At 25.8% G+C, this 13,997-nt stretch overlaps 1 protein-coding gene across 1 annotated transcript in view; it reads left to right on the top strand.

The window, feature by feature from the left end:
- Nucleotides 1–4,205: 4,205 nt before the first annotated feature.
- Nucleotides 4,206–13,997, top strand: part of LOC105844953 (uncharacterized) — a 117,037-nt gene continuing 107,245 nt past the window's right edge. The window contains exons 1-4 of the mRNA XM_065792041.1: nucleotides 4,206–4,303; nucleotides 4,989–5,079; nucleotides 6,827–6,873; nucleotides 9,160–9,193. Coding sequence (XP_065648113.1) covers nucleotides 5,022–5,079; nucleotides 6,827–6,873; nucleotides 9,160–9,193 — 139 coding nt within the window. The 5' untranslated portion in view covers nucleotides 4,206–4,303; nucleotides 4,989–5,021. The remainder of the gene's footprint in view (nucleotides 4,304–4,988; nucleotides 5,080–6,826; nucleotides 6,874–9,159; nucleotides 9,194–13,997) is intronic.

The following is a 13,997-nucleotide window of genomic DNA, read 5'->3' as shown; positions in this document are numbered from 1 at the left end:
TATATTTTATTGTTTTTATATAAATATATAAAACTATTTGTATTTTGCATTTATTTTATCAAGAGATAATGATTTTTGACGTCGAGTTAGGGTTCGTGACTCGCACAATGAACCAAGTAATTCTTTGCTTTACGCCAGAATCTGCGGACACAAACGAAATATAATGCATATTAAATATATATATATATATATATATATATATATATATATATATATATATATATATATATATATATATATATATATATATATATATATATTTAATATAAAGCACCGCGGAAGAGCATTTGAAAGGAAGCTCACGAATCCTTTCTTACCAATGTTATAAAACTTTTGCAGAATTGAAGCAAACTTTCAAAATTCCGCAGGTTACATGACACATAATAAAAAACCCTTCTTTTTTGCAGTTCATTGCGTGGTTAGTGTTGAATGTTTTCCACATGGACATTTTGAGGGTTGTCCTCTAACATTCCAATTGTACCGGAGACACAATCCATCTCGGAATTTTGCTTTATTTAATATAAAATCTTGATCTTTAAGTAGAGGCGCACTAAGCCAGCTAGTGAGCTTCCACTTGATGGCTTTTTTTTTATTTTTTGGGCTTTTTGGTTGTTATATTATTTTGTTGTTATATTATAACAATATTGTTTACAATATTGTAGACAAGGTTGTTGTATATACAATTTTTTTATGTAAATACACTGTGATTTTTTTACGAATACTTGCAGTTTTGTAAAAAACGAAAACTTTTTTTTGTCCGCTAAATTGTAGATTTATCTATTTTGCAATAACAATAGAATAATAAAACTAAACAGTATTTATACTGTTTAATAAGATCAACCTTATTTCACAATATGTGAAACTCAAAATTTTACCGATGTCCTCCAACTTTATTCCTGAAATTCGTAAGCACGCTCAACTCGTATCACCCACTCACCATGTTATGTTTTGTACTTACCAACAAAAAAGGTTTGTAATGCCCGTTTCTACGGCGCACAGTGTTTCATGATCATCAAAAAACTACAAAAATTTAATATAATTCCTAAAAAAAACATGTTATATGTTAAAATAAAAATTTTGGGTCAAAGATTTCAATTTTGTTAATAAAAATTTTTTTACGCGCAGCTTCAACGCGTACAATAGGCGCCTACGCGTTTACGCGCGCGTTAAAGTTGATTATACGCGTACAAAATAATTTTTTCTAAAATTTTAGAATCATTAAGACAAACACGCCATCTTTATAAATTACTCTACTTGATATTTAAAAAAAAAAAATGGTTTTTAAAGGATACATAGTGAAAAAAACTGTATTTTATTACATTTATTTCATCATTTGAAGAGTACACGGGAAAAAACGACAGAGTCACATTTAAAAAGGTTTTAGAAAGTATATATTATTCATTTATAAAAGTCTTTGTATAAAGTTAGGAAAAAAAATTTTTTAATAAAAGTTACAAATATTTTATTAAAAATATAAGCTTCAGATAAATTAATCAAGAAATAATTTTTTCTAATTTACTTCTATGCTTTATATGAAAACTTTTACAAATGATTAATATATACTTTCTCAAAACTTTTTAATTGTGATTCTGCCGTTTTTTCCCGTGTACTCTTTATTTGTATTACAATTAATTTAATAATTTCATCTGGTAACGGTTTTTCTCAATAACTCTTATGTTTTCTAAAAGATATGCTCGATACTTTTGGATCTGATCTTACTCGAAGGTAAAGCATCTGATTTATCATAGTGTTTAACCTTGATATTTTTGCCGTGTGCTTAAGTCTAAAATTTCTTATTTGTTTATCTAAATTTTTGCAGTGCATCTTCCAAATATACCCCGATTGGCAAACGTAGTTCATGTGATTTAGAAGAACTATGCAGATTACTCCGCAAAGATGTGAGAATATTATGCAGCCTTTTAATTATATCACAACCAACTTTAGTAATTTCAGAAAAAACTTCATTATTTTTAAATGCTTTTTTGACAGTATTGCTGTCACTGGTATTGCCGAACCCAGCTTTAGGTATGTCAATATATAGGCTTAACCGTTTTCTAAAAAGTACCAAAATCTCTTTCTTTCTTAAGTTTACTGATAATTGTTTTTGTCTAATACTTTTTAATTTCCATTGTATGAAGAATAAACTCCAAGCACTTTACCCAGCAGTGCAAAGTTAAACTTCCGAGCGCCAAGGCTGACTCGTTTTCAGTTTTTGCATTTACTAAATCAATATTGCTTTCTTCATTGGGTTTAACATTGCACACATTGCAGGATTGAGTGGATTTTTTCTATGTAAGTGCTTTAACTACTTTATTATCAAACATTGTAAGATCAAACCTATAGGTTATATTAAAGGTCATTCCTTTCTGAATATTAAAAACTTGGCGAAACGTCTTTGAGGTATTTGTTAGATTTTTTTAAATTTGATTCTGGTTCTCTGGATAAAATTGGACTCTCTTTTTTATGTTGTAGATGTAGAGGTCTACAAAAGTGACAATTTTAAGGATTTTCATTTTTCCAAATTTTGTCATATTCTACTTTGAGCAATGTGAGCACAAAAGCTGTACTGAAAAGATTTTCTTCATGCTTAAGTTCTTTAATTATGTTAATTGTCTCGTATTTCTGCTTATAAATACTTTGGCTTGATGTTCCATCAAAACCAATCTTTCCATATAAAACTCCAAATATTTCGTTATCTTGACCACATTCAGCATATCAATCATTTCAGTTATTCTACTAACCGTTTGATCTAACATGCTTTAAAAAGTACACTTTTCTAAAATTTCAGAAAAATGTATATTTTCAGAATAGCATTTCAATTGTTCCACTAAAATATATGTACATTGTGTACAAGGGCTGAGTTTCTGAGCATTTGATATTGCTTATCGCTGAGCACAGTGTTCATTTTTAATGCAAGAGCTTGCTCTACACTCATATTAAAGGGAAGATTTTATCCAAACAAAGGTTTTGTTTATGGGGCCTTCGAGAACCAAAATAGCCATTTTTATTGGACATTTTATTGGATTTCTTATAAGCTAATGGTTTTCTTTTTGTATAAATGTATCATAATTTCGGCCACATTGTTTTAGTTTTTTCTTCACCTTTGAAATAAATATAACTAAAGCAACCTTTGTTTAAGTTTCTTCAGTATTTTTTATTTTATTAAGTAAATCCTACCAGAATCTTAATTTATCCTCTCCTACTTCACACATATTTGGGATAAGATCTAATCTTTTCATTGTTATTGTTTTTAAGAACCATTAATATAATAAAATCTTTAATATATCAGAAACATTTTAAACTATTTTATACATTTCTTTACTTTAAACTGTTTAAAATTTTATGTTATTAATGCTTTAACAATTATCGCATTAGATTTCCTGTAATAATATTATATTCCTAAGTTACATTTATATTACAGGAAATGCTAAAGTTATTGAGCTTTATCAACGGTAGTGGTGTGGAGCGCTACACCACTACACTACCGCGTACCACTGTACGCGGTAGTGGTGTAGTGGTATAGGGCTCACCTCATAAGCGAGAAGTTCGATCCCCACCATGGTAGTACCGCGCTCAACTTGTTTCTCTTCGCAGCGGCCTTGTTCGTCGAGGTTTGTGTTTCGGAGTGTATGAGCTGAGAGAGGGTTGTAACCACAAAAAAAAATTCAAATTTAAGTTTCCCGCCGATTTCATTTGTTTTGATATAATAAAATACTTCAAAACATGGCGACAAATAAGGTTTTTATGAGTTCATTAACATTTGAATTTCTTTAATAAATTCCAATACCGCAGTAATCCCTTTATATTCTAAAAGTAGAAATGTTAAATAACTGGAAAAAAAAAATTTGCGGAACTAGGTGGAACGTTTTTTTAGCTGATATGTTTAAAAAAGTTATAAGATTTAAACAAAAAAATCAGACTTTTTTTCTATTCAGTATATTTAAAATATATACAGTCAAAAGGTTATCTTAAGAATAAATATACATTTTCATTTAAATTTCAAACTCTCTAATTTAGTTAAATAAAAATCTCATATTTTTCAGATTTCTTTAAAAAAAATATCGTATTTTTTCATTTCTTTTAAATATAAAATACAAAATAAAATTTTTTTACTTTTGAAATAAAAGATCATTGTAATTTAATATTATTTAAAAAAGGGCACTTAATTTATGAAAAAGTTGCGAGGGGCTTATTGCTGTTTTGTTGTTGTCTTCAGTCACTGTGCGGTGGTGATACAAGGGTATTGTCATACGACGCAATAATGAAAACGATTATTTCATTAAATGAAATAAAATAATTATATGTTAGTTTATTAATCTAGATCTTTTTAGTTTTTTAATTAAAATTTTTAAGAATTAAAATTTAAAATAATATAAATTTATTTTATTATTTATTATTTTAGTATTTTAATAAATTACTTCCGTTATATCTCACTTTTGATTTTGGCGAACTTGCGTGGTCAAATATTAACAAACATATCTTTTTAATATTTTGTTGATAGATTAATAGTCTATATATGATATATAGGCAATATATTATATTGTATCCAACTTTTTATATATTTATTTGAGCAAAAATGATTAAGTTTTATACATCTTTGTAATACAAAATATTATAAAGATGTATTTTAAGTATTAAATAACATGTCATTATTCATCTGACATTTTGGTATATTAGTAGTATAATAAAATCTTTTAAATCACTTTAGAATATATATATATATATATATATATATATATATATATATATATATATATATATATATATATATATATATATATATTCTATTTTAAAATATATATATATAATATATATATATATATAATATATATATATATATAATATATATATATATAATATATATATATATATAATATATATATATATATATATATATATATATATATATATATATATATATATATATATATATATATATATATATATATATATATATATATATATATATAATATAAAATATATTTTAGTTATGCTTGTTGTTTTTCTGCTAATTTCAAAATATGATATATGAAAATGCAGATGATTTGAAGTGTTCAATGCAGAATAAAGTTCAACATGGTATGCTTAAAATGGTTTATACAAATTTTATATAAATTAAGAAGCAGGGCTTTCAAAATGAATATTTTCAAACAGAATGTATAATTTTTATACCCTAATTCTGGGTTCTCTAGTGACCACTTTTCATTAAATTTATTTACTCTAAATTCAAAAATATTTCGAACTCTAATAGTCCTATTTTAAGATTGAATAAGTTTAGAGTCTATCCCATTCTTTTTGTGGCTTCTAATTATTTCCATTTCATTTCATCTATGCTAGCCAACCTAATTTATAAAATTTGTAAAAAAACAAAAAAAACAGCTACATTGTTTTTGATAAATAATTTATTTAATAACTTTTAGGTTATAAATTTGTAAATATTTATAAATATCTGTCCCAAACTTTACCCACATTAAAAAAGTAATTTAATGTTTGTACATGATGCTGTGTACTAATAAAATAAAATTCTCAAGTAATAAAAAATGATTTTTTATTATTTAAGAATTTAAAGTCTTCTTACAACCTTTTCTTGCTGGTTGCAAGATATAATTAAAATAGAGCTCCAGCTAGTCTGAAGTGTAGTGAAAAATCAATTGCATTACTCTGCTACAAAAAAGTGACCATACTGTGTTATCCATATACTTCCAGATCAAATTCTTTATATTTTTTGAAAGATCAATAAGTATAGTTCCTAAAGGTAATGTTTTATCATGAGTCTAAAAACAATAGACATTAAATACTGATTTTAAAAATGTAATTCTTAAAAAAAATTATATTGTTTTAAAAATGATAATATATTTTTTTATTAAGGGATCGTTTATAAAGTATGTATGCTCGAAGGGGAAGAGGGTGTCTGCAAATAGGGTAAATGAGATGGTAGGGCAGTGGGTCAATTGTGAAAGAAAGGAGACACTAAATTAAAAGAAATATCATATAATGTTAGATAAATAGGTTAGAAAGCATAGGTACTTTTTGGGAGGTGGCAGGAACTCAAAAAAGCTTATTGCAAAATGTGGGGTAGGGGAGGGGGAAGTGGGGGTGAGGGTATGGACAAAAAAAAGCATACATACTTCATGGACGACCCCTAACCTAATTATTAACTCGAACCTGATTTTGTTAAATTATATTTAAATTTGTGATTTTTTCAATTTTATAAATGGATAAAATAACAACAACAAATTTGTTTGCCACTTTAATCAGTTGTAATTATTGTAAAAGTTTTTAGAATAATTTTTGTTCTATATCTGTTTTTGAGTTATTAAAAGTAACTGTCAAAATGATGGCTTAAATCAAAAATTGAATAATTTATCTTATACCAAATATTAAATAAATAGTTATGAAATTAATATTCATTTAATAATCCTATTGTATATATTAGTCTTTCTAAATATTTTTTCTATTGATAACACCATACAACTTTAGAAAATTATGTTTACAATTTTTTTTACAGTTTTATTTAAAATAAATTAGGATTATGTTTTGAGTGTGAATAATCATAATTGATATCTTCTAGAACGGTCTTTTTAACTCTTTCAAACTGATGTAAGTTTACAATCAGAGTGCAGCAGGCAGATACACCATGTACTTTTTTTAATTTAAAAAAATACAACTTATGACTTATGACTTTCCTCAATAGTTATCATAAATATAACAATTAAAAATGTAACTTGTGATATTTGCATTGTTATTTAGTATTGTCAAAAATTAGCAGGGCTAAATAAAAACATGTATCCGTGTTTTATTTTTTGTATCCGTCTTTATTTTTCAGAAAGTGAAGAAGAATGTGATACTGATGACAATCTTTGGGATGATGATGTTAGTTTTTGGTTATAATTTTTTTTGTCAGTAAACATTTATTTAAATATTTTTAAGTATATTATACACAAAAAATATATTTTTTGCCAATGACATTTTGAGATTAAAAGATTGCTACTAGTTTTTAATTTTATATAACTTTTCAATCCTTTGTAAATGCCAGTTACCTGAAAAGGACTTAAGTACATGTGACATTGATACAAGCGTCACTATGAAGTGAAATTATTGTAATTCTGAGGTATTTTTCCTGGTATTTCCACAATATCTCATTCTTGGTCCTGTATTTTCTTGATGAACTTACGTTTCAATAGCATTACAGCCAAACTTTTGATGATATAGACTTAAGTTTTAACAAAATATCATTAATTTTTGGTTGCTTAGAACAGGCAACCAATAAAAAATGAATGTGATTTCTCTTGTTTGACAGCTTGGAGCTTGCAATAGCTGGTAAATTTTATCCCAACCAAAATTCAGTTATATACTGCTAGTAGTTCCTGCAAGAAGAGTTTTCTATAAACTTTTTCTTTTAATTATTTTTATTTCTTTTTTTAGGTTTAAAATCTTTAATAATTGCATTATTTTTTAATTATGTAATTAAAAAATTACTGTTTAATTTTTTAAGATTGTATATTTAATATTATGTTATATATTGTTATGATAATATAATGTTATATGTAATGTTAATGTTATGGTATATATTGTAATGTTAATGTTATATGTTGTTGTTATTATGTTATTGTTATTATTTTGTTACGCTATTTATTTTATGTTATGTTTTAGTTTAACTTTTTTTAAAATTATAAAACAAAAATTCTAAAACTATCACAAACATTCAAAAATGCATTCGAAATTTTTTTTTCAAATTTTTATATATGAACAAATCTGGGTTAATTTTTTATGAAGGTTTTATTTAACTAACATTTTTGCAACTTTTTAAATGAATTTTTAATATTACTCTTATGAATCTTCCTTTTATCTATCTTGCACATTTCTAATTCCTTTTAAAGTTTTTTTTATCTATCTTCCACATTTCTAATTCCTTGTAAAGTTTTTTTTATCTATCTTGCACATTTCTACATTTCTTGTAAGTTTTTTAACATAAAAAATCAATAGAAATTGCTGACTCATAGTTTTAGAACCCACCAAAGTATATGTATCTTCTTAACACTGTTAATCATTTGTTTAAAGTAATAAATGATGTCTGGTCTTTTGCGCTTAAGTCTTTTCACACTTGCCCACACGCCTGCAAAAACTTTGGCAAGTGCTAGAAAAAGTGCTTGCCAAAAAAATAAAAGCGTTTTGTTTTAAATTGTAGCAAATTTTTTTTTGTTCATTTGTTCAATTTTTATGAAAAATGCCTTTTTTTTTACTATTTGTATTATAAATTATTTTATCTAGTATTTATTCAAAGCATTTGCTTTTCGCTATTGATATTTTAATTTAAATAGAAAAAAAAAATGAATTTTTTAAATCGTACAGGCTAACTTATAAAAGACCATCCTGCCAGCGCTTTTTCGTTTGCTGGCATTAAATTTCAAATGGAGAAGGTTGGCACAGTAAGAATTATATAATGGAAATCAATTTACTGGCAATCAATGTCACAGATTCAATGTGGATCTTCTTTAATAAATGGCAAAACAAGATTTAGCCTTTCAAAATTTTGGTTTTGTTGAAGAAGGACTTTGCAAAAAGAATTTTGCAATGAACTGGTGTTTTAACATTGTCAGAAAAGTTTATGCTATTTTTCAAATGACAGTATGGAGGAGATAAAGCAATTTTTGACAATTGAATGCCCTTTCTGGTATTAATCTATTTTCCAGATCAGGATCAGGACTGACTTTTTTATTGTAATGTGTGAGTAGGCATGTCCTTATTAATAAATTAAATCTTTTGATTGCTGTAAAAATGCAAGTTTTTAAAATACCTCATACTACTTTCATGTGCAATAAAGAATAAAACAGAATTTTTTTTCCTTGGATGTAATAGTTAGATTTTAGTTTTATCATTTTTGATAACTATGGTAACTAAAATATTTGCATTTTCGAACTTTATAGGTGGCTTTTATAAAAAAATTCATGAAAGCCACCTATACAGGGTGAAAATGTTTTAACTACCTAAGAAACGCTTAAATAATTTAAGATGTTTAATAAAAAATTTTATATCCTAAAACTTTATAACGCTTAAACAATTTAATTTTAGATGTTTAATAAAAAATTTTATATCCTAAAACTTTATAACAAGTGTTAAACAATTTAGTTAAATAGTTTAGTGTTTAATTCATTTCAGTTTTCTGATTCAGAAGAAGAAGAAGAATTAAATGGTAAGTGGTTTTGATTTGAAAAAATTATTTCACTTTGAATATTGTTTTTAAATGGTTATAATTATTCTTTTATGCCTATTTGTTATTCCTTTTTTAGTTTTTCTGCTTATATATATATATATATATATATATATATATATATATATATATATATATATATATATATATATATATATATATGTATATATCTTAATATTAGGTATGCAACTTGCATATAAGGAGTGCCTATGAACTAGTTTGATTTGGCTTAATAGCCAATACCAATGCTTTGGCCAATGCCGATTAATCAATCTATGCCATCGGCCGATTAATCAACCAATGCCATCGGCTGATTAATGGGCCAATGGTTAAGCCAAATATTTGGTTGCTGGTTACCAATAGCATAGGCTAGTAGGTCGAATCACTTCTGATGAATAGGTACATGTTAAATATGTAATTTAAATCCTTAATATTATTATAATACCCTTAAAAAATATAGAGATATAGAGATATAAATATAGATATAGATATATAGATATAGATATAGAGATATAGAGATATAGAGATATAGAGATATAGAGATATAGAAATTTAGATATATAGATATATAGATATATAGATATATAGATATATAGATATATAGATATATAGGTATATAGATATATAGATATAGAGATGTAGAGATATAGAGATATAGAAATATAGATATATAGATATATAGATATATAGATATATAGATATAGATATATACATATATATATATATATATATATATATATATATATATATATATATATATATATACATATATATATATATACAATTATATATACAGTATGTCAAAAAAGTCTATCAACCCCTGTTGTTTTTTCAATAAAAATAAAATTTAATATGCTTAAATTTAGATTTTTGACCTTAATTTTTTTTTTTTTTATATTGAATTTATATCAAAAAACATTTTTATAACAAGAAATTAATATTCCTATACTTAAAGCAAAAATTATCCACTAAATTAGAAAAAGTGTAAGTCAAAAAAGTGTATCACCCCCTTATCATTTTTTAACTTTTCTGTTGTTTAAATTAGTAAAATTGCAGAAAATAAGCCAAAAACAATCAAATTTGGTTGATAGAAGTTATTCTAACTAATTTTTTAGCAAAGTTTGTTTTCTTTTTAGGTTCTTAATAAGAAAATTATGGCGAAAAGATATGAAATTCATGAATCAGTAAAAAAACTGATCCTGAGACACTATAAAAGTGGAAAAGGATATAAAACTATTTCTAAAATAGCCCATATTAAGCCTAATAGTGTAGGAAATATCATTAGAAAATATAAAAAAATGGGTACTGTTAAAAATTTGCCAAGAAAAGGACGCCCAGCTAAGACTACCCAACGCATTGATAGAGAAATTATTCGAAAAGTTGAACAAGATCGAGGATTATCTGCACCAAAGCTTGCAAAAGATTTACAAACAGATCATGGTATAACTGTAAATCCTCAAACTGTTCGCAATCGCTTGAAAAATCGAGGTTTTGTAGGTGGAGTTGCTCCAAAAAAGCCTTTTTTGAGTAAAAAGAATCAAAAGAAAAGATTGGCTTGGGCTAAGAAACATTCAAATTGGACTAATGACCAATGGCAAAGAGTTTTATGGTCCGATGAAACAAAAATATGTTTGTTTGGTTCTGATGGTATCATACGCAAATGGAGAAAAAATGGTGAACGCCTAAATCCTAAATGTATGAGACCAACTGTCAAGCATGGGGGAGGTGACATTAAGCTTTATTATAAAATTTCAATATAATATATACTTCTAACTTATTTTTTCCTCTTATCATAGGTCAAATGATGGTTTGGGGCTCTTTTGGTTGGAGTGGTGTTGGCGAACTCGAATTCATTGACGAAATAACGACAAAAGAGGTTTATACTAACATTCTGAAGCGAAAACTGAGATCAAGCGCCAGAAGTGCTGGCTTATCTCGTAATTTTATCTTTCAACAGGATGGAGATCCTAAACACACATCAAAGTTAGCTACTGAGTGGTTAAAGAAAAACAGTATTAAGATGTTAGATTGGGTTCCTCAGTCACCAGACCTAAATCCCATTGAAAATTTATGGAATCTTTTTAAAATTAAAGTAGCTGATCAAAAACCATCCAGTTTGTCGCAATTAAAGGCAATTCTCATTGAGGAGTGGAAAAAATTTGACACACAATGGCTTAAAAACTTAGTAAATTCAATGCCTAAAAGATGTCTTGCAGTCATCAAGGCAAAAGGCGCACAAATAGACTATTAATTTTATATTAGCAAAATAATTATTTAAGGGGTGATACACTTTTTTGACTTACACTTTTTCTAATTTAGTGGATAATTTTTGTTTTAAGTATAAGAATATTAACTTCTTGTAATAAAAATGTTTTTTGATATAAATTCAATATTTAAAAAAAAAATTTGGGTCAAAAATCTATATTTAAGCATATAAAAATTTGTTTTTATTGAAAAACCATCAGGGGGTGATTTTTTTGACATACTGTATATATGTATATATATATATATATATATATATATATATATATATATATATATATATATATATATATATATATATATATATATATATATATATATATAAATATATATATATATATATATATATATATATTATATATATATATATATATATATATATATATATATATATATATATATATATATATATATATATATATATATATAATAATAATAATAATATTAATAATAATAATAATAATAATAATAATAGTTAAATAATTAATAAACTAAACTTAAAATTACTTAAAATTTTTTTGAGGAATTGTTTATTTTGACATTGTTTACAGACAATATTGTTTATTCTTAAGATGATGTTTACAAGCTTTAATTTAACAGCTGAATGAACTTATACTTTTATTACCTTATACTATTATGTTTTAAATTAACTTTATTGAGTTTCGTTTTAAAATAAATTATTTTAATTAACAATGTTTTTTTTGCTCACACTTTTAAAAATAGTTTAACATAAGTGTTATCATTAGTTTTTATGCATCGAAAACAGATAGTTTTCGATAGTTTTTTTGCTGCTAACCTTTACTATTAGGTATCAAATTTATGTTGATTTTTTTTGTTTTTTTATTTTTTTTGTTAATTTACCTCCCCAAGGCACAGTGGGACAGAGTGTGCCAAAATATCTAAAAGTCATAATGGTGAAGACATGTTCATTAGAGGAAATATCTAGTTAAAAAAACGTTAAATATTAATTTAAGTGTAAATTTATGCTTTTATTTACACGTTAATTTGACATGTGCTCCAAAATGCTATTTTGCATTTTTTATTTACCAACTTTCTTATGCTACTATTGTTTTAAATTAACTTTATTGAGTTTCGTTTTAAAATAAATTATTTTAATTAACAATGTTTTTTTCGCTCAGACTTTTAAAAACAGTTTAACGTAAGTGTTATCATTAGTTTTTATGCATCAAAAACAGATAGTTTTCGATAGTTTTTTTGCTGCTAATCTTTACTATTAGGTATCAGATAAACTATCCTCCAAACATTTGACTATGTAAATCTCATGCTAAATGTATGTAAATAGCCATGCATAATAAATATTTTGCAACTTTTTGCAATAAAAAAAGTTATAACAAAAGATGGGTCTTTGGTTAATGATCAGTTGATGAGAAATACTGAACATGGAAAAAAGATGTTTTTTACACAAAGAATAACTACAAAATCTTTCATTACTGTTATGATATATAAGTTCTGTAAATATAAATCTGAAAAAGTTATTTTATGACAAATACATGCATTAAAAAGTATTATTTTTAATGTTTACACTGATAAAAGTTGTCTTGTTCATAAAAAATATTTCATATTTTCACCAAAATTTTTTTTTTTTTAATATTATATAGTTACATGTTTATTACTTTATTTATGCATTTTTTTTATAAATATAGCTACTCTAATAAAAATAACTACGAAAATATTTTTGGCACAAAAAACTCGATTTTGCCCCACTGTGCAAGGCCCAGAAGGCCACTACAGGCGAGGAGGCTACTTAATTGTAGTTATAACCCTCTCTCAACTCTAAACTCCGAAACACAAACCTTGACAAACAAGGCCGCTGCGTGGAGAAACAGTTTGAGCGCGGTACTACCAGGGACATGGTGTGGATCAAACTCGAAACCTCTCGCTTATGAAGTGAGCACTCCACCACTACACCACTACCGCAATTAAAACATAAATATAATAAGCAACTTTACCCAGCCTTTAATCTACTCAACCTTTTGAGCAATTAAGCAATTTTAAAGGACTTATTCCGTCTTCATCTGTCAACAAATATTTTCAAACAATTATTGATGAGGTTTTGAGGTTTTCTTTTGTATTTCCTTTAACGGTAATTAATTGCTTAACTCAACTTTTCACTTTATTTGGTATGCCAGCTTTTATACATTCAGATTGAAGTACTTGCTTCATGTCAAATGAACTTCGCAATTTTCTTAATTCTTAAGGTGTCCATGTGAGTGGAACTGCTCTTTATAATCATCAGAGTAATGGTCAATGTGAGAGGTACAACAACATTGTTTGTACAACAGAGGAAATTCTCTTTCTCTCAAATCAAAGAAGTTTACCTACTATGAGTTGGGGGCATGTATTATCTGATGTTCTTCATTCAATTTGTTCCTTACTTTGCGCTTGTACTAATGCTATACCTCATGAACGACTATTTGGTTTTAGTTGAAGTTCTTGTAATGCAAATATAACTTCAATGAGTCAGATAATAACTTCAATGAGCCAGAAATAACTTCAATGAGCC

This window comes from Hydra vulgaris, chromosome 03 (genome assembly GCF_038396675.1).
Source record: "Hydra vulgaris chromosome 03, alternate assembly HydraT2T_AEP".
Classification (NCBI taxonomy): domain Eukaryota; kingdom Metazoa; phylum Cnidaria; class Hydrozoa; order Anthoathecata; family Hydridae; genus Hydra; species Hydra vulgaris.
The sequence above is the reverse complement of the archived record's forward strand: the minus strand, read 5'-3'. Positions and strand labels throughout refer to the sequence as shown.